Source organism: Magallana gigas, chromosome 6 (genome assembly GCF_963853765.1).
Source record: "Magallana gigas chromosome 6, xbMagGiga1.1, whole genome shotgun sequence".
NCBI lineage: Eukaryota > Metazoa > Mollusca > Bivalvia > Ostreida > Ostreidae > Magallana > Magallana gigas.
The window spans coordinates 4,660,727-4,682,853 of record NC_088858.1 but is presented as its reverse complement, the minus strand read 5'-3'; the positions used below and the strand labels follow the sequence as shown (position 1 = coordinate 4,682,853).

The 22,127-nt window shown below is 30.9% G+C and overlaps 1 protein-coding gene and 2 long non-coding RNA genes across 3 annotated transcripts; all 3 read left to right on the top strand.

Annotated features, from left to right (window-relative positions):
• The first annotated feature begins 3,069 nt into the window (after positions 1 to 3,069).
• Positions 3,070 to 5,166, top strand: LOC117689211 (galaxin-like). Its single transcript, XM_066087110.1, has 4 exons — positions 3,070 to 3,147; positions 4,011 to 4,196; positions 4,440 to 4,586; positions 4,808 to 5,166. Exons 1-4 carry the CDS (start codon positions 3,084 to 3,086, stop codon positions 5,164 to 5,166), a joined length of 756 nt encoding a protein of 251 aa, XP_065943182.1. The 5' UTR covers positions 3,070 to 3,083.
• Positions 5,167 to 5,210: 44 nt separating this feature from the next.
• On the top strand, positions 5,211 to 7,256 carry LOC117689212 (uncharacterized). The gene is made up of 3 exons (XR_010714548.1): positions 5,211 to 5,422; positions 5,902 to 6,165; positions 6,328 to 7,256. It is a non-coding gene; the product is annotated as an uncharacterized lncRNA (long non-coding RNA).
• A 12,734-nt stretch (positions 7,257 to 19,990) lies between these two features.
• Positions 19,991 to 22,127, top strand: LOC109620062 (uncharacterized). Its single transcript, XR_010714494.1, has 3 exons — positions 19,991 to 20,343; positions 20,518 to 20,664; positions 21,785 to 22,127. It is a non-coding gene; the product is annotated as an uncharacterized lncRNA (long non-coding RNA).

Sequence of the window (22,127 nt, the reverse complement as noted above, 5' to 3'; positions counted from 1 at the left end):
GAACTAGCCATGCATTTCAAAGTTTAATTACTTCCCCTCTCCGGACATTTGATTTCAAAAATAAAATCATGAAATTGCATACTAGTAACTTGAATACTTAGTTTTTGATATTCCAATAGGGGAAATTGAAGCAAAAATCTAAAATTGATTCTGTTTGGTTTTTTAAAATGTTAAATATTTTGCATTTTACAGTTGCTGAACTCTCGTTCGTAATTAAGAATTATTATAGATGCAAAAAATCTTTGAAATCTCATTCCAACTATTTAGAAATGACGATGTTGAAATGCAAACACAGAGAGAGAGAGAGAGAGAGAGAGAGAGAGAGAGAGAGAGAGAGAGAGAGAGAGAGAGAGAGAGCGAGAGAGAGAGTATTGTAGATTTTCTTATTCCATGTCCCAGGGCCCAGTGTCTACTTTCTGACCCCAGCAAGGGCTTTGTTCCCACATTTGTAGATCTTTTATAGGTGACAGGGATTTAACTTAGCCAGTTACATGTATAATGATAATTATAGGTAGTACAGAATATTTGTATATGAAGATTTAATTTTAGGACAAAATATGCGTGATATTTTAATCTATGATGTAGGCCATAGGAAAGGCTTAAAAACCTCTCATTAATAAAAGTTAAAAACTTCCGCAACATTTATCTATAATACAAGTGTCGGGTTTAAAGGTCAAGTATATCTTGTTATGCTCGATTTAAAAAACCGAAACAGGACAATTAATTGTAGTAACAGCAGAGAAATCCCATTTAGAGAAAGAGGTGATTTACACAGGTCAACAATCAATATAATCCCTGAATAATACTATAACAGGGAAAACCTTTCGTTCAAATCTTTTCAGAATTAGGACAAAATGAAAATTTTGCTACTTCTATAGTATTTTTATGACATCTTAATTATGGGAATAAAAAGTTTTCAAACAATATTCAAAAAATCAATTAAAAGTAGATATTGATCTTGATAGTTTTATTTGATCTGTAGCGGTGGTGCGAACAACTCCTACAGGTAAAGTATATAAAGTAGTTATCTACCACGTTATAAGGATCATGGCAGGTAGATATCCTGTAGTTAAATATTTACAGCGGTTTAATCTAAGTACTATTCATGTAAGCGCTACCTTTTCAAATCACAAACACGTGACAGAAAATGCATAGAAATCGTGTTTTCCTCTCTTCCTTTCTACCCCTTTATAAGAATTACCAAAATACACGTATCTTTTGAAATTGAATTTATTATCATCAATTATAGTGTATGGAAACAGAAAAATATAAATCATCTCATTAAAACGTTATCATTTTGTATCTTAATTATTAAAACATACCGAAGATGGGGACTATTACACAATGTATAAATTGTAAACATTGATAAGTACGTGTTCATAGAAATATAGAATAGGACGGGTATTATATCGTATCATTAGAAATATATATACCATTCACCGGGTATAGTCGTTTCTTTGGGCACCATATGTTGTTTCATGCATTATCCCCACAATTTCTAAATCGATAGTAAATTCCATTTCCTGATTGTGCCACGGATTTTTCATGACATAGATCTATTCTAATTATGATCTAAAAAGCATTGAGGCATGAAAAAAATACCTTTTGTCGAGCTGTATAAATTTACATAAATAAAGTCCCCCCGCCCCCAAAAAGCGATATTCACTTTATATTGAAGTGACCATTTAATCTTTAAATTTAGTCATTTTATTTTGTCATTGAAATTCCAAAATTTAAACTTTAAATAAATGAAGAAGTTACAGAAAATGAATTTGAATTTCAAAAAATGCAGTTCATAGTTGTAGCTATACATAGATAATCCGTATTCATATACTAGTAATCACAATCTTAAATTTGACTGTGGGATACCAATGTTTATAATAACAATGAAAAATGAAAATCAAATCATTGTAATAGCAAACATGATGATATAGAGGATAATCTAAAAAAAAAAAAACCAAAAACTTCTTTCTTAATTTTGAACACTTTTAAATGTATTTGCCTAATTACATAACTCATGGACATTTTTTGTTGACAATGAAAATAGCAAACTATTAAGAATAACAGGCTTTATAGAGTTATCTTTCTTTCACCAAATTACGGTTTCCGTTCAAAATTTATGTAAATTATCAGTAGTGTTCAAGTCTAGTATATATATATATATATATATATATATATATATATATATATATATATATATATATATATATATATATATATATATATAATTGCTAGATTCTAACAATTTTTCATTTAATGAAATCAGCTTCTAAAAAAACAGAGTGAAGTCCATTTTCTTTAAAAAGACCTTTACTTGCATATTAGTATTTTCCCGGGAATTTCATATTCCAACATTTCTATTTCCAACGCATTTCGGCATCTGTACATGTCATTATCAATTGACATAATCCAAAGACTATTTAAATCCCTATTTTTCCCCAAAGATTTAAATTCCAACAATTGTACAAGTTTCTATACATTAGCCATTATTTAAATTCACGGTTTTCATTATCAAGCAGGTATATTGTATGCTTTTTTTTAAAATTTAAAAATGCAGTATGCATTCTTTTACAATAAAATTCATATAATCTCGTATTGTTGGAAACATTTTTAAATTAACTTTTGTTGTATCATTGATTTATTCATTTTATTTTTTTCAAGGCAATTTATATTTGGGGAAATATTCATTTATATTCAAATTAAATGTGACGTTAATTTTATTTAAAGTTTAATAACTAAAGACAAATTTACTTTCTTAACCATTTAATTTTTACTCCCCTTGATAAAATGAAGGCACATAAAGTGAAACTTGAATGCCTGTAGACTTCACAAAGGAGGGTATTTTCTTTTCCTACATTTGAACTACAATTTCTGACACCATTTCTACTAAAAAATAAACAGGGACCATTTCCTGTAAATTAAACCGGACCTTTTCAACATTCACGCAAATGTTCTACGTTTATTTGTATGTGTGTGGTAGATCTACTTCTATCAATTGTTGGCCATAATAAAGACAAGCTAGTCGAGATTTATGCTTATTGATTTTATTAAGACTTTATTTCTTTGATTATGTAGAAAAGAATATGAAGATGAAGACGATCACAATGGGAGCTTGTTGTCTCCCCTTTCTTCAATGCCTACTGCTGGGTAAGACATCCCATTAGTTACACAGCTATACATGCACAGTATCTAAAAGCATTGATTAGTATGTTAAATTCGATTTTACACGAATTATTTACATGTATTTAAAACTTTAACGTTTTAATTTACAAGTGGGCGGTGAAAGGGGCAAAAATAACTTAAAATCAAACAAACAATTATTTTAATTCCATTCACCATAAAAAAAAGTAGTTTATGAGATTAAATGCCCGATCAAAAGCGGTTTTTGCAAAACAAATATACATAAAAGCAAAATTAACAACATATATATTGTTTATAAGTCATGACAATTTTATATTGAATTGTAAAATAAGATATACAAGTAACACAAATCCTAATTTAGGTTACTTAAACTATTAAATTTAGCACGGTAATATGGATCGTACAGCGGTTTTAAAGTTATTTATAATCCTCCGGAGGCTCATGAAATGTTTTCAGACGCCAGTAATAATGTTATTTTCATAAAATAAGGATTGTCATGTCATTTGAACCTGGGCATGAATGAACCCTTTGGCTTTTTATACTGAATGAAACGAAAGAAAGAAAGTTTAGAATATTTTGAATTACAAAACAATAATGTATTGTTCAAATAAGTTACAAATTCGTTCGGGCTCAGATCAACTGACAATATTTTATTGACACAACATGTTCTACCAACTTTACACCATTGCTCTCCAAAATGGTGGCAGGAAGGGTAAAAATCTAGGTTTTATCTTACACGAAGCGGTAAAGATAACTAGAATTCTGGGCCCATTCTATCAGTGACGTATAAACGGCCCTCATTCTTCTGAGTATCTGATGCTCCAAAGCCCAAACTCAAGTTTGATGTATCTTTTTGTTTATTTAAACAGGTTACCTTTTCAACTTAACAGGTGCTACAAATGGCTGCATTTTTAATGAACATTCAAATACAGCCATTCCTAGCAAGACAGATCTTTGTTGTGGACCGAATAAAAAACCCGAATCTTACTTCCCCAGGACACAGATTTGCTGCAATGGAATGGTTCACGATCGGAAAGGGAGGATGTGCTGCAATGGTGAATAGTTGAATAATCCTAACACATATGCGTTAAATAATTTATCTAGTGATAATGTATAATTAGAATATCCTAAAACTAAAGATAAATGAAAACAAAGCCATCAAAATTGAAATATTATATATGATCAACGAGGATTGAGATTTCAAGTTTATACATGTGCAGACACAAAAAGTGTAACAATGATAAAAATACCCCTCTGTACAGTGCATGTTTTAAAATAAAGAGCGCCAACTTTTACAGGGGAGCTCTATGACCCGACACAACGAATTTGCTGTGATGATGCTCTTCATGAAAAAGAGAACAAAGTTTGCTGTGGATCCAATTTATATAGAGTCACCACCGACCAAGTCACGTGTTGTGGCGGGGATTTACATAACAACTCTCAAGGTCAGGGACGTTTACTTCTTGACATTGTAGACAACATACAAATAAATATATACCTTACCATATTATTTGTGCAAATAATATCTTTTTCATATAGGCGTCTTTTTAAAAAAATAATTTGAAACATTTTTCATACCCACCGTTTATTTGATACTTGTATTCAAAAATCATTCCGTCAGTTGCAGGAGCGTTGTTGCGTGACCTTTAACCTTTTATTGTTTTAGGTTGTTGTGGAGGGCAATCATTGTATAACAAGTCGTCACAAATCTGCTGTGAATTCAATGGTTTATTCACCATCGCAACCAATGAGAACAACTTCTGTTGTTATGACAAGGCTTTCGATGTAAGAAGCCAGTACTGTGTTAACGAACAAGTCCTTAGTTTTAACGAAAACCTGTGCGGTAATGAGATATACAACATCTCTGAAAAGAAATGCTGTGGTGACCAGAAATTGTACGACATGCCTCGATTTCTGGCGGATTGCTGTGGATCACAGTTGTTTGACGTTAATCAATCAGAGTGTTGCAGAGGGACACAAACGGTCATTGCTAACAATAAAGAATGCTGTGGAGAAGGCAAGTAAATATCTTATCTATCGCTAGGATTGATGTACATTTGTGATAGTTTTGACTCACTCTTTTTGTATTTTGTATCTGAGTAATTAGGGTAGATTACAAATTTAATTTTAGATTCTTTTAATGAGACTACTCATCTCTGCTGCAATGCCGTTATCAAGTCAAAAGAAGATGGCTCAACATGTTGTGGGTCGGAAACAATTGTTGCCACCGAGGGTTGTTGTGGAGCCATGGCTTACAATCTTTCCACACACCAATGTTGCAGTAAGCCTTGTGCTTATTCCTAACACTAATAATATTTCTTATGTTTACAATGACGAAAGAAGCTTCTTTGATACTGTACCTGTATCGCCGACCAAATGTAACTGATTCTATTTGTGAACATTAAAGTACACTGGTATTTTTTCTCTCCTATTTCAATTGCTTTATATTGAAGACCGTGAGTAACCATGTCATATTGTATATGTTTGTGTACTAGGATGATAACTGATCAACTTACATGTAGTTATTCAGTTGTCAACAAAATGAATTTATGTACAATAAATTGAATATTGTTTTCATGAACAAGTAAAAAAATGAAAACTGTAATTAACATAAACATAAGGAAGAAAAACTAAGTTGATTTTAAAGTCTGATACTAATGAAAGAACAACACACATCTTATAGTATGAACAGGTATGCCAGATTTTATACACATTGCATTACGGCGTCACTTTACTTCAAGCTGTTCATTGTTTTTTCAGAAGACAGTACAATAATACCCGAACATCAGAGTTGTTGTGGTTACCTTGGATACGACAACCGTACTCAGCTTTGTACAGACAATTACACAATAATCAACAGAACCAATATTAAAGACTGCACAAATACATCAAAATCTTGTAACAACGAATTCTCAGCCAAACGACGGAGAGTGTCACGCAGTATTTGTAATACCTGCTTTTGGAGGCCCAGGCGCATCTACAGAGAAATCAGTTCAGGAAAACAGAATGTCTGCAAGAGACACAGTACGTAGTACATGTACTTCGTCTCATATAAAAGTTATACTAGTATACAATGTATTTGATCTTTTAACTATTCAACATTATAACAGCTTCTTGACTTAATAACGTCATTTCATGAAGTTTTTAAAGAAATATTCTAACAAATATAATTTTTGTTATTCACAGCTTACAATATAACCATTGACAATACAACTGACCGAGATATAGTTTGGATCCTGGATGCTAAATACGAGAACAAAGACAAAATGGAGTCATACGTAAAGATAATCATTCCTTGCAAATCTGAAAAGTTGAACAAGACGGGGAATTATTTGTTGGTCACAGATAGCACCATTGACGGGGAAACGCTGAGGCTTGGGGATAGTGATCTTCTCATTAAAGGGCATCCCAAACTTGTGAAACTCGTTAAAAAGAAACAAAGAAGATGTCGGCAGGTGTCTGTGGTTCTCGGCGAGATTCACCGGGCGGTAAGAAGGTTAATCCAGAAGTTTTTAGGAATAAAATGACAAAATATTTTAAGCATTCATGCTGTGGCAACAAATGACCATTCCGAATGTTCAGAAAATATCTGCATAATAAGTGTTCTCTTTGATTATTAATTGAATTACTTTGTTCCATTTGGAATGCGATCGAGAAATTTTGCATTTGGAAGGTGATAAAGAATTTTGGAATGAAAGTTTGTTCATCGATTGCGCTAAGCAATTCGAAAAGTTTCCTTGTTTGTCTTTCAACAATCAGTCACACATGTATTTTTTTATGTGCAGCGAGTTGAATTGTTAAAGTGCGTTCTCTATTCATGTGATTTTTCGTTATTTGATTTAATTTCCAGCAAAGATTTTATTTTGAAACTGTATTTATCATATATTTTTTATTGATTTATAATGTTTTTAATTTTTTTTAATCAAACTATGATTATTTTTATGTGGAGCACAAATCTTTTGTGAATTTATTGTGTAAGGACCGTATATATTGTATCTATGACGAAATCCATGAATTTTTTTTTATATTTATTTTATATTTATATCAAACCATGTATACATAATTTTTTCAAACAATCGAATTGGTTTTGTTTGACGTCCTATCTATAAATTTTATCAATCATTTTATTATGAACTTGTAGTATAAATTTTATTTCAATTTACAAAGAACATATTTTTAATGAAATAATAATTGAAAAGCTTGGTATTTTTCCTTACAAGAAAGTTAATTGCACAATTAATAAATGTTTTACAAAAAAGAAAACCGAAAGAAAATTGGTTTGTCTTAGCATATAAGCTAAATAAAAATGTTTACAAGACTGTTGTGACCACATTAAATTTTTTTTTTATTATTTTTGAAACCAATTGTATATTTTTATGTCTCCAATGCTTTACGTTGTTTTATTTTTGTATTTTTAGAATAAATTTTGTAAAAAAAATTATTTTTAGCTTTACTTCACTTGTTCACTGATTAATAATCGTTTATTGATAAACAGTTCAAAGTAAATTACGATATTTCTATCAAAGAGCAACTTTTAATGACATTGAGAGTATGGACTATGGGGAAAAATCCCACATTCTAAATAACAATTTCAATGTTACGTTTGGCGTCATGTTAACATTCATTTTCAACCGATTTTCTGCCAATTAAAAGTTTAATTCATAGATATGTATGGACCGTACAATATCCCTTTCTTCAGTAAAGAAGGGTTACTTCATACCTTTGTTCATAACAGATATTCATTTGTGTCTATGAAAGCTCATCATCCTCGGGAACCTTAATGATAATACATAGGGATGCACATTGATTTTTACCCTTCTTCTTCTTCTTGCTTTGTTACTTACAATATATAGTCGTTCCATATTCCAATCAACCATGCTTGTTTCTTTAAAAAATTAATTCAAAAATGACAGCTTGCATTGGGTGAAAAATTGTTAAAATAACCCTACACATAAGTTAAGGAAAATAGTGGCCGTAAAATGGTAGCAGTTAATAAAAAAGGATGTTTAAGCAACAAAATTGATGTTGTTAAGAAACATGAATGTTCTGATTTTAAACTTTGAAAGTGACCGACGTTGGATCATAATTTACGGACATTTTAATGTTTTGTGTCGGGATTCAGTGAAGGCAACTGTCAAAAATATCAAAAATATCTAGCTGCATTTCAGTCGATGTATTGGAAAACTAAAAAGTTGCTTATTGGTTAATGGTTGAGGACGAACTCTGAGACGACTGGGAATACACATAACTAAGACCGGTCAATCCTAAGAGATTAAAGACTACAAATCCTTGATTTTATGGTAAAATGTGACATTAAACTGGATTATGCACCATATTGATAAAACATAGAATGAGGATACATATAACTTTTGGGGATAGTATTGTTCAAACACAGGAAGAGGATACATATACAACTTCTAATTCAATTTCAAATTTCCTTTTTGAATCGTAGTTTTTAAAATGTGGCTACAATGTTTATTTACTTAAACTTCAATGCAATTTGATATTCATGGGGGAGGGGGGAACCTAAAAGACAGTATATTTTTAATTTACTGCTTCTGTTAATATTTAAATATTCAAAATATCCACAAAGCAGTCAAACGGTATTAATAATGGTTTTAAAAATGTTAAAATTATTATATCACAGAAACAAAAATCATAGAGAGTTTAAAATGTTCTGATTTTAACTGCCGTTCGGAAATTTAGACGTGATGTCCTTTTTATATTTCATTTGAACAGTGAGAACGTTATAGCAACAAAATAGGAAAAATGTTCTAACGTCAAGGATTCAGTCAAATGAGCTGCCATATATGTATTCATAACACGTAACATATGTTGATTGTATGAAGCACCTTGTTTATAAGAGAATCTATTCAAAACGGCAATTAAATCACAGACCCTATGAATAATCAAACACTGTATTTCATGATTTTAAACAAGGTAACCGGCTGTCACGCTGCAGATCATCGTAAAGAAAAATATATACACTTTGTCAATTCCTCCCTATCATATTACAGTATTTGTATAACTCTAAAGGCACTTAACAGTGATTTCAATTAATATTTATTCAGAATATAAATTAATTCTATTTAAACTTTTCATGTTCATATTCATATATTACGTTTATTATTACAAACATAACTATGCTAATACGGACGAGCTTTATTTCATTGCTTTATATACCATATTTAGGACAAATTTTAATTCTGAAAGTTCCACACTTTCAGTGTACACAACACCTTAGGAAAAATACAATGAAGGACAAAAAAGACATTATAAAGAGTACTAAAGGGGTGATAAACTCTATACAAAGATTGTTTGATATTTATATTCATTGATTTTACAGATGCAGATTTATTCTACTATTCGGGGGACTTAAATTCATTTTTTTAACTGTCATGATAAATTAAGAATTGATACTCTTATGAAGATGAAATATCAATTTTGATAGTGGAAGATTGGAGACGAAATACAGAAAATCCTCAACGATCATTGGGGTAAATACATATTTGTTAAAGGGTTTTACAATTTACAAGGAAACACTAGAAGGAAAGAAATGAAGAATGAGTAAAATCCCTTTGAAAAGTAAACAATTCTTGTCATAATCTTGCCTTAGCAAAAATAACAATACTCTCCCAAAACAGGTAATTACCATGGAATTAACGATTAGGTCGTCAGGCTTTACACTATTTTTAGAACTATCCATGCAAAATCAAACTTGATTATTTTCCCCTCTCCGGAAAATTTAAAACCAATAAGGAAATTTTAATTGTGTTTTTGTTAATAGCACAAATTCTTAATTTTACCCAAAAATGTTTGAAAAATATATATGCATTACAATCGCTTTATCATTTGTGGATGGTATCTAATATTTCATGAAAAAAATTTACATGTAGCGTTGTGAGAATTGACATATACAGTATTATCATTTTTCCTTCAGAAAAAAATTGTTTATATAAACCAATTTAAACACTGTGAACTTCCTTGTGGTCCCCTCCTTATAATTAATTAAACTTTAAACTGTTACATAAAGCTTGTTTGCATATGAATTTGACAAAATTTTGTATCTACATTGCTGAAAATATCTCATTTGGGAAAATTTTAAGTACTTTTAAGTAGATATAAATGACTATTTAATTACATACAAATATTTCATTAAAGTTTGATAATTCAAACAGACCATACGGATTGTCAAAGATATTTCGTATAAACTATTGCGGCAGTGGGACTTCGTTTTTTGTTTATCAAACCATCAGGTTATCTGTTAATCTGGACAAAACAAAATTCGCGACAGGGGCCATTGGAGTGTTTTTCATGATAAAGGGCTGGTACACAAAAACTATTTCGTTTTTTGTTAGCCTACTTCTAGCTTTTGTTTATATAACATTTAAAGGGTCATGGTTACGAATTTGGTTAAAAATCATTGTTCCGATTTTAACGTTATTTAATTCAGTAATTCATTTTTAATAGGCAACCAATATTTGAGTGTCAATCGTTGAGTTATAAGCGAGTTACGGATCCTTCAATTCTTTGCTATGTAAACAAAGCTTTTGTTTACATTTTAAATTTTGAAGTGATAACTCCAGTTTTAGACCTAAAACGAATGTGCTTAACGTTAGAAACTGTTTATTTATGCTTTAAATGAATAAGAGCATAGTCGAATCAGCTTAAAAAAGATTTTTATAGGTATATTGAACCTATGAATACAAAAACAGGGCAGGAGCCTTGTTCACATTACAAAGAATTGTGAGCGCTTTATCTTGCTTATAACCCAACGACTGACTCTCAAATTTCATTTGATCATTTCTTAAGCATTGTAAATAATAAAAACAGAAAAATAGAATTTGATCAAAATCGTGACCATGCCCCTTTAAGAGATCACGTTAGATTTCTCATCTGACAAACGAATCTTTACGACATCGACGCCGGAGTATAATTTGATTGGAGCTGATATTTTTATTCATTTTTAAAAAAATGTGAAATGAAATGAACAATTCAGATTTTGAAAAGAATATTTGATGTTTACTTTGTGGTAGATAAAATAATACAAATTGTATATTTTTATTTTAGAAGCTGCATCTTATGATGTGTTGATTTCGGACTAAAAAGGTTTAAATAAATCTATACTCAAGTATTGACTGTGGACTTTTAGAATTCAGGTCTTTTCTGAGTTGTATCTTTGACAAGACTTCTTGAAAACTGTACAATTTAAAACTTAAAAAAAACAAAAGCACTCTGCTTATTTATACTAAAAATTTATTAATCAGTCTGTCCTCTTTGAACATTTGTTTATTTTTCTCACTTTTTTTATAATTCATTCTGTATCTCTGACAGTGTATCTAGTCTAATAAATATTTATTTATATTACCTGTACCTGTAACGTCACGTTGACGGTTTGTGTGAAATGAACTGAGTTATATTCTTGCTCCCTCAATCAGTAATCAAGCGCCCCTTGTCAGCAAATGTGAACTGTACGGCATCCGTTCAAGTGAAAGTAACTTTGATACTTGTTTAGTAACAACAAGGAATATCACTTATAAAGTTTTAAACAAAATATTATAAGTGTATATAACAAAATGATTGCAATTGACAACACCCAAGTGTTAAATATTTCCGCCTGACTTATCTGTCTATTCTCTATGTGGGGGTAAAGTTCAAGCAAATTGTTTTCATTTATATAAAAAATGCATCATGAAGTAAAAAAAACCTAATCTGCATTTTAGTGTAAAATTTTACAAATTTTACACAATAGTCATGTCAATTTTGTTATTAATATTTTGGCGGGGAAAACCTTTCTTGAATACATTTTGGCAATGGCATAAACATGAAATGAAAATTTTGCTACTGTGGTTCTTAGATTACAGTATTTGCCATCCATCTTGGAACGAAAAAGTTTCAAAACAAAAGAGTATATCATTCAATTACATTATTAAAATTTATTATTCATATTCACTGTAGAAGCGGTGGTGTTAACAACTTGTACAGGTAAAGTATATGGACCTAGTTTATTGAGCTGTTTTAAATAGCATCATAACAAACTAACATTGAAAAAAGATGGCGCTAGTTTTCCCTTTTGCCTTTACAAGTTTATCGAACAAAACGTACCTAGAAATTTAGTTTCTGTTTACAGGATAAATAATGAAAAAATTGATTTCAAATCTTACCGAATCGTTACAAATCATGACAAAATACATAAAAAATTTACATTTTTGCGTTGCATTTAAAAAATGCACGTAAAATAGCCAAGAATTATTTTGAGAGTTGATTTAAAAATATTATAAACTTGAACAATTATAATGCCTTTTTAAAATACAGTTAACTGAAAGATGTTTTGTAACATTCGACAGAAACACTCTTCGTTTTAATTTTTTGTGTTGGTAATATTTCATAATTTTTCCGTCTTTTAATTGGATTATAGATATGAATTTCCCTATTTTTGTCACGATATCTTTTTATATGTATACTTGTCATGAATAAATAAGATTTATCATATCGCTTCCGTTATTTTAAAGCACCAACAATCTAACATGGAGAGACAGATACATTTAAAATGTTTTTAATCTTTGCCTTGGATAGTCTAATTCAAATATAACAGGCGTTGTATCTGTTAGATTTAAAATCCTCCTCTCTCTTTTCCAAAGCGTACTTATTCTTAAGGTATACGTTTACTCAGAATGGAATAAAATTCCACTGATGTTAAAATAAACCTTTTGTGTCTTATAGACCCTTCATGGTATTGTTATTTTTCACTTTCAAAAAAGTACATTTAGGTCAATGACCTACTTTTTGAGTTAATGGCCATTTACGATTTTTTTTAAATTTAAGAAAAATCCCTAAAAATTTTACTTTATGATTGAGATTTTCGTAATTGTGAAAATAATACAAATTGCTAAATTCTTTTAAAAATGAAATACAGTTTATGAATGGAAGTGACACTAAATAGATACAAAGCATTAAGTTTTCGTTCACAATTTTTATAAATATTCCAGTCCGAATTTCCTCTATCAGTTTTCAAATCCCTACCAATTTTTGATTCAACTAAAAAAAAAACTGAATGATGAATAGAATTTAAACATTTATAGTATCAAACTAAGTATATTGACCTTACTCTGCTGGCATAAAATTTAAATGAGGTCAATGATCAAATTTTTGAGATAAGGTATCCTTAAATGAAAGAATAACGACTGTATAACTCTGACTCGTATATTGATAAATCATTTAGTTTATTTAACCATTTAGACAACACAAATACATTTTTTATTTATCCAATTTAATCATGTTATAAGCCATACATACTACAAATATTTATAATTTTAATACATTCATTCAATTTTTTAACATACAAAATATAAATTTGAAGAGCACAAAAATAGCTCTACAATTAGTTTTGAATACATACATGTACTATGCATCTTTAGAAAAAGAAAAGATTTTTTTTATTAATTTGTCTTCTACCTTCCATGTTTAAGAGTTGTCTTTCGTTCACTTGCATTTTTTTTTATCGGTAAATTACCTTTGCTGCATTCATCAACAATTTAGCATATTTTATTTCTTAATAAATGGAATACAGACACCATTAAAATTATAAGAATCTGCTGTTAAAGCGAAATATTAAATGTAAATTTGGTATATCTCATTTAAATCTTGAATATCACACCTTTTGGGTAAAGAATTTTTAATAACTTATGTAAGCTCTACTTCTGGGCGTCAGGAAAACAAACCAAATATATAGTAATGATAGTCAGAAGGCACAGAGCGGACGAGTTAGGGAGTCCATCATATTAAAGTTGTTGCAAATGTAGCCTCTAATCTATTCAAATTTTGTTTTTTCATTTTAAAATAGATCTAATAATGTGTAAGTCATGTTAAACGGGGCTACAGAACATAACGGTGATTTTTGCACACAAATCTTGCTTTCTGTGTTTGTGCTTATCATATATGTTTATGTCTATGCAATGTGTATCGTCCCGATCCTCTCAAATTGTCGTTTAACTGTATTCCCCCTGTATCTCACACGGCCGTGTAATGAGCAACTAGCGTTCTAGGGTCCGTTCGTCATCGAAGGCAAGAATTTTGTCTTGCCTAGATGGTCGAGCGGTTAGAGCGGTGGCCGCTAACTGCTAGGAGAGTGTGTTCCAAAGGTCGTGAGTGTTATATATATATATATATATAGATATAGATATAGATATATATATATATATATATATATATATTATAAAAGAAAAAAAGCAACACTAACTGCAATATATATATATATATATATATATATAACAAGCACAAACATTGCAATAACTCTCAAATTGACATATATCTGCCCATAGCGAATGATATAGATATATATAAAGCACAGAGAAATTCACTTTTGTTGGAGCTGTATTTTGTTGGAACTGTATTCCACCTGTATCTCAAGCGACTGTGTAGTGCGCAGCCAGCGCGCTAGGTTCCGTTCGTCATCGAAAGCAAGATTTTTTGTCTTGTCTAGATGGCCGAGTTGGGAGCGCGGTGGCCGCTCACTGCTAAGAATGGGTTCCAGAGGTCATGAGTTCAAGCCTCGGTCGGGGCGGACGGTGGAGCTCCAACAAAAGTGAATTTCTCTGTGCTTTATATAAATATATATATATATATATATATATATATATATATATATATATATATATATATGAACACACACACACACACACACACAGACCATCGAACGCACTACTACACCTAAAAAGCGTATCAGAAGCGTGCGACTTTCGTATCGTATAAGAAGCGTATCGTATCTTGCGAGAAACGTACCGTACCGTATTAGAAGGGTACAGTTCCGTGCGAGAAACGTATCGTATCGTATGAAAAACGTACCGTACCGTATGAGAAACGTATCGTATCGTACAAAGCGTATAAGAAACTAAGTGCTCTTTATGAGAACTTTACTTCCCGGTACGTAACGAATAACAAAAATTCCGGCGGGATGGGGCAAAATTGCCAGATTTCTGCATTTGCTTTGGAAAAATATCAAAATGATAAATTTCATGTAATTTGACCATAAAATATACATGTAAATATATTCGTTACAGAAATATATTTCAAACTTGGACAGGCATAAAAGACCGGTGCCGATCAATGAGCTGAAATTTCCATTCTTACCATTAAAAAATGCAAACATGAAAATAATTCTGGATTTTCTTTCATTTCATGTGATTTTTTTTCTTTGTAAAGATACCAACTTTTCAGGTTAAAATAATATACACAAGTTCCCGGTTTTCACACCTGGCCGCGGTCACCTGTTCACCTTACAAGCCCGGCGGCGCGTGTGTATACTGCTGTGTAGCAGCGTGTGTATTCTGCTGTGATCATGTTGCGTAATTTCTGCTGATCCAGACCAATTTAAGGAACATACCTTTTTTAAAAATATTCACTGAGAATTAGTAAATGCGCTGCAGATTACCAATTAACGGGGAAGTATTATCCCATACAGTGATGGAATAGGTACATGTATTTGTATGCATGGAATTAAAAAGAAAAATGTAAAAACACACAATTAATACTCTACGGATATTTAAAATAATAATTTTGAAATAATCATTGAGAATTTTTGAAAATAAAATGCTTACTTTGGTGATTAATGCGGGTACCGAGGTAGCGACAATGCAGAAAAAATACATGCGAGAAATAGACAAAGTGGGAAAATTGCCCGGTAGATGAAAATGTACAGCGTTAAATCGCACTAAATTGTGTTACAATTTCTTTCTGTTCTTATTTTAGTTTAAGGGGTTAAACATGTAGTAAGAAGGTTTCTTAGTAGAAAAGAATTTCAGAGAGAGAGAGAGAGAGAGAGAGAGAGAGAGAGAGAGAGAGAGAGAGATCAATGCGCGTCAATCTGAATACGTATCTCTGAAATAAATCTCTCTCTTTCTCTCCCCTCTCTCTCTCTCTCTCTCTCTCATTCACAATGCGAAAAAAGTAATTTCAACGGGTAAAATTAATATACAAATTATTTTAGAAAAAAAGTGAATGAGAAAACATGGTACGTAGCTTTTGATCATTAGCAAAATTTTTTGGCTCAGGTGACTTAACAGAAATTGTTTTTAAACAGACAGTACATAGCACATTACTTTTTATTCCTCTTTCAGAATTCTTATCTTGTAATATTTGCGTGATTTTTAATTCTAAGAAAAATATAGAGGCGTTTGTAAGACAACACCCTGCAAGAGTTTTTAGTGATACATAGATTTTAAAAGTAGTTTTTTAATTGTCTATCATTTCATCCGAAGAAAAGAATGAAAAAAGTCCTGATATATAAAATTGATAAGTATTTGAAATCAAAATGCATTTTTCGAGAAAATCAGCATTAAAATTATCCATTTGAAAATTTAATCATTTTAAATGTAGCATTATCATGTGTAGTATGTTTTTTATATTTTGGATTGGGACATTTCCTGTGTATATTCACGGCCGTTACAGGAAAATGCATTTGGTGTAATTAGCCCGTTCCCGCAAGTTTTACAGTTGCGTTATCCGTCGATTATTTGTCTTTTAGGCCGTATTTAAGATTGTTATTTACGATATAAATTATTTATTTACATTTGTGATAATCCAAAATACTTTGAAATTAATGTGAATAAGATGTTTTTGTTTTTTTTAAAATTATAATCATCGATTGTTAGAAATTAAATTCATATCGTACAAAAACCGTAGAAACCGTATGGAAAGCGTATAAAAAACGTATCGTATCGTACAAGAAACGTATCGTATCGTATGAAAAACATACCGTACCGTGCGAGAAACGTATCGCATCATACAAACCGTACAGCGTGTGAGAAGCGTGCGAGAAACTACACCTGGTGTAGTAGTGCGTTTCAGGGTCTATATATATATACCAGTGTATATATATACCAGTGTATATATATATATATATATATATATATATAATGAGCAATTGTTTAAGATCTTCTTGTGAACTGCGATGTTTAATATGTGATATGGCTATGAAATCAGCCTGTTACTTTAGGGGTTCGGGTGTTAAACATGAAAATATCGGAGGAAAATTCTGTTTATACAGGATCTATTCTACTACCTTGCATAGATATTTTTTATATTACTCCATTAAGCTGATTTTATTTGGGCTATTGTTGCTCAATTGTGAAATGTGCCAATGGTACTGTTGTTTTCCTTTCCCCTTTTGTAGGAATGTTGCGTCTCTTTCAAATTGATAAACCCACGTTTTATCGCAGTGATAATTTTATCAAAAAATTAATGTTTAATGACTTATGCAGCGTAGCTCCATGCAATTGAACTTTGTTATCCCATTTATTTGTGACCGTGATATTATATTCGGATCAATGGAACGTTGCAATCTCCGTCTCTTATACACGTAGGTTTCGCGAGTCTATTTTTCCCATTATCTTGGTTTATATCAGTATTTTTCTATTCCCACTTAAATCAAATTTTAATAAGGATTAAATGTTATTAGCTATGACATTAAATAATGAAAAATTAGACCAGTCCAAATATTTTTTTCACTAGTGTCCAATGACTAAAACATGGCTGGATATAAAACATTTAGATTTAAAAACACTCTTCGCTTTTTCTTTTTTTTACCAAGTTCTGTTACATACTGGACACGATTTTCATTCATTCAAACCCCAACAATCTCCAATGATCCTATTTGAAATCTTTTCCGCAGTCTTTAGTAAACAATTATTGAAAATATATATATCTTAGAATTTTTCGAGAAAACTAGATAACAATTGTTTATTTTGATTTAAAATAGAGACATTTAAAGTCAATGAAATTTAAGATCTGTGCGCAAATGCATCAATATTTATTGAACAGTCTTTGATTTAGCATTTTATAACTACTCCATTATTTATCTATTGATCAAGTTGACACCCGATTATAACTCTAAAGCTTAAAATATTTCTCTTTAAATGGTTCAGTGGGTGTTATTGTAATAATTTAATCCACCACATATATGATATGATAATGCTAGTTTATATAACTTACTGATTTTAATTGAATTTTGTAAAGGTGTTTAAAGCTATATATATATACCTTTACACCTTGATTTTGTATGACAAAGGATGATGATGAAGACGACCACAAAGGGAGCTTGTCTCCTCTTTCTGCAATGCCTACTGTTGGGTAAGATATTTTCTATGCAAGATTAAACCAAATGGTATGTTACCTAATGTGTGAGTTCATATATATATATATATATATATATATATATATATATATATATATATATATATATATATATATATATATATATATATATATATAAAACACTGTAATTCAAAATTTAAGACAATAGAATAAAAGTTTAAAAAGTGCAAGAAACATTCCACCCCAAATAATCCAGTTTAGTTTTGAAATGGGCTCGCAAATATACGCACACATAGTGAAACATTATCAAATAGTTTGTTGTGCTTAGGTCATACATTCAGTTAAAAAGAAAAGATTTATAAGTTCTTTCAGGATTGTTAAATTGTCTGTCGTTAGCAATTTTTCCGTTAAAAAAAGTTCAACATTTTCTTTACAAACCCGAAACGGACGAACGCACATTTGGGATATCACACAAAATTGTAAAAATTAGGTGTATATATTGTGTTTAAGTATGTTAATTAGATATGGTGAATTCTTTATTGAATACCAAATCTTTTAACGGGAACATGATATCACAAAAATATGGGTGCAATGCTATGTATTTGTATAACCAGAGTGATATACATATATTTGAGCCTGTATCTATTAAAATAACGGATGATTAGAAAATCACCTATTCCAGTATATTTGGTTGATTAAAACACGCTTTTATATACAGTACCGTCTTACAGATAGTTGAGATTTAAGACTTTTTAGATATGGAACCTCTGCGCTAAGGATTCGCCGGATCTAATTTGAAAGCAATAAAGGTTCTGATACTTTATCATGATAATTGTAATAATTAATAATTATTTTACAATAGCCATCCTGAAATATTGCTCTGTAATGAGTATCAGTTTTGATGATTTTTTCTTTTTTGTAAAGAACTAGTAGAAGCAATTTTAAATGTGTTTAAAAATACCGAATCTATTTTTTTTTAAAAATATTAGAAATAAGATAATAAGATAAAAGACCTGCGAACGCTAACGCCCGTTTCCCGCCTACATTTTACATCCAAATATTTCGGAATTTCTGTCAGATATTCAAAAACTAAGTTTTCTACTAAAAAGTATAATCAAACCCTAATCAATTTATATCAAAATCAAATTTGTAATCAAATTAATTATCTTTAAACAAAAGTTTTGCTAACGCGGGGTCTTAAAAATTGTTCGTTGAAATCGGTCTCTATGAGTGAGGAAAATATTTTTTAGCGGCCAGTATGTACATAAAAACTTAATAATAACATATTTACGATATATATTAAAGTAAAATTTCATTTTAATTCATATCTGTTAATTATTTTTCGAAAATTTACAAAGCAAAATTCTTTTTTTGGAATGCATTTCGGTCTGTAGACATATGCCCCCCCCCCCCCCGAAACAACAAACCCTTATGTAAAAATATGCTAAATAACAATAATTAAATCCCCTCAAAAGTAATTTTTGTTTCACGGGGGGGGGGGGGGTATTTTAAAAAAACTTTACGTTTTCCGTTATTTTCTATTATGAAATGAGCTATTTTAACCCAAATACAAAGTTATCTCTCTTTGTTTGACCAAACCATTTATATTTAATGAAAATATACATAAATGTTTACATTATAATAAAAATAAATAACTTTCATTAGACAACTTTCAAAAAATGACTTTTAGTTAGGCGGCTAGACAATGTTATCGTTCGCAGTCCTTTGAGAATTTTAATATGAGACCGAATTACGCTCTTTAAGTCGTAGGAAAATAAAAGAACCGAAAACGTGTTTTAAAGTCAAACATGCATATTTATACATAAATGGCAAACACAATTAGTTATCCTAATGAATACCCCATCCTCATAAACTGACCAAAGTTTAACTGGGTTTATTCCGATTATTCGAATCTCATCCCCTATCATTCCCTACCAATATTTACAGGTGCTATTCAAGCGTGTGTTTTCAACGAAGATTCGAATCAAGCCCATCCTCATGGTAAAACAGCGTGTTGTGGTAAATCCGCAGATCCCGAATTTTATTTCACAAAGACACAGATTTGTTGTAATGGAACTGTTCACAATCGGCATGGAAAACAATGCTGCGACGGTGAATATTTTTTATTATATATATATTTGAATTGTTATTTTTTTAAACTAAAAGAGAATATTGAAATGTCCCTCACATGGAAACAAACAATTCATTTATATAGATATCGTACTCTTATGTAATGGAAAATTATACCATCATAACAAAACCATTAAAGATTTATCACTTTTACAGGGGAGCTGTATGATCCAGAAATAAGTATATGCTGTAATAATACCGTGCATGATAAAGAGAACAGAGTTTGCTGTGGCTCTAAGCTATTCACATCTGACACCCATCCAGTTGTATGTTGTGGCGGAAAATTACATAACAGCCATCAAAGTAAGGGTTAATAATTTTGCAAGTTATCAAAAATGAAAATATTTCATAAATATAATCATTATAAATAGCTTTAATTATTTCTTTGTATATTACCTAAATAATTGAAATAAGAGAATTCAGTTTTGTATTCGCATATATCTACATATATTTGATAGAATGGTTATATGAAATGGAAATTGATGTCTACTTTTTGTAAGCGAAAGATCGAAAAAAAATCGATTATTGATCATAAAAATGTGGGAGTGGTCGTAATTGCGTAGACCCTGAGGTCCACGCAGAAAATATATAAGCGAGGTTAAACCGGATGCTATGGGGAAAATTCAGCCTACGCATGAGCTAGCCTGGTTCCTGTGCGTAATGGGTAACTCAGGGAACCAGGCTAGCACATGTTTATCCTAATCGGGATCGGGATTCCGTGCCATATGCACACATAGGTTCAAAGGCGCTATAATATTGTAAAGTTGTCGGTAAATAGTACAGAAACAAAGTATTCCTTGTAAAGAAATGATTGGCATGTGATATGAACTATCAGTTTTATGAAATAAGTTAATGTTATGCCGAAACTACACCATGCATCAAATAGCATAATTTGCAATGTTTTGTTGTTTTCCGAATACACATGTAACTTAACTTTACTTTTATAGTAGGCGAGGCTAGATAACTTCCCGATTAAATTTTTTTAAGCATTTAAGTATGATTGAATAATCATGTCACAGTATAAAAGTTTAAATCTCAAGAAAAATGCATCAAAATATGAAATTTTTAATTTACACAACGCTGTCACTGCATAGTTAACAAAGTAGTGCGAATCGTAATGTGTGCGCAAATAGTAGAATTCACCGAATGCCTGATACTATACATGCAAACTTCATTCATAGATAGATCATAATTATTTAAGAAGTATGAATCCTTTAAATTCTGAGATAAAAAGTCAGGGCTATACATACATGTATACGTAATACAACGTACATTTAGTGGTTAAAAGCAGAGGACTGGAGTCGGTGGAATCTCTGATAATCTTAAGGCTTTCACGTTTTCGTTGGAAACACATGCAAATGGTCCACGTATTGTAGTCCTTTTTTTAAGGACAGCAACTTGTTAGTAGCCTTTAACACCGTAGGTTGTTGTGGCGTACAAGAATTGTACGACGAGTCGTCACAGATCTGTTGTGAATACAAGGACTCCTTCAGCATCGCCGAAAACAAAAACAGGGACTGCTGTCGTAACAGATCATATGACATAGAACACCAACATTGTATCAACGGGCAAGTCCTTGGCTTTAAAGAGGAGTTATGTGGTATAAACAAATACAACACTTCAGAAAAGAAATGCTGTGACAGGACACTGTACAACATGCCTCAATTTCTGCCGGACTGTTGTGGATCAAATTTGTATGATATCAGTCAATCACAGTGTTGCCTTGGATCGAAAAAGGTCGTACCTCTTAATCTGCAATGTTGTGG

Bases quoted from the DNA above. Each gene is read 5' to 3' on its own strand.
- LOC117689211 (XM_066087110.1), top strand. From the start codon at position 3,084: ATGAAGATGAAGACGATCACAATGGGAGCTTGTTGTCTCCCCTTTCTT. The intron at 3,148-4,010 runs GTAAGACATCCC...TTATTTAAACAG, and splicing joins TCTTCAATGCCTACTGCTGG to GTTACCTTTTCAACTTAACA. The intron at 4,587-4,807 runs GTCAGGGACGTT...TTATTGTTTTAG, and splicing joins TTTACATAACAACTCTCAAG to GTTGTTGTGGAGGGCAATCA.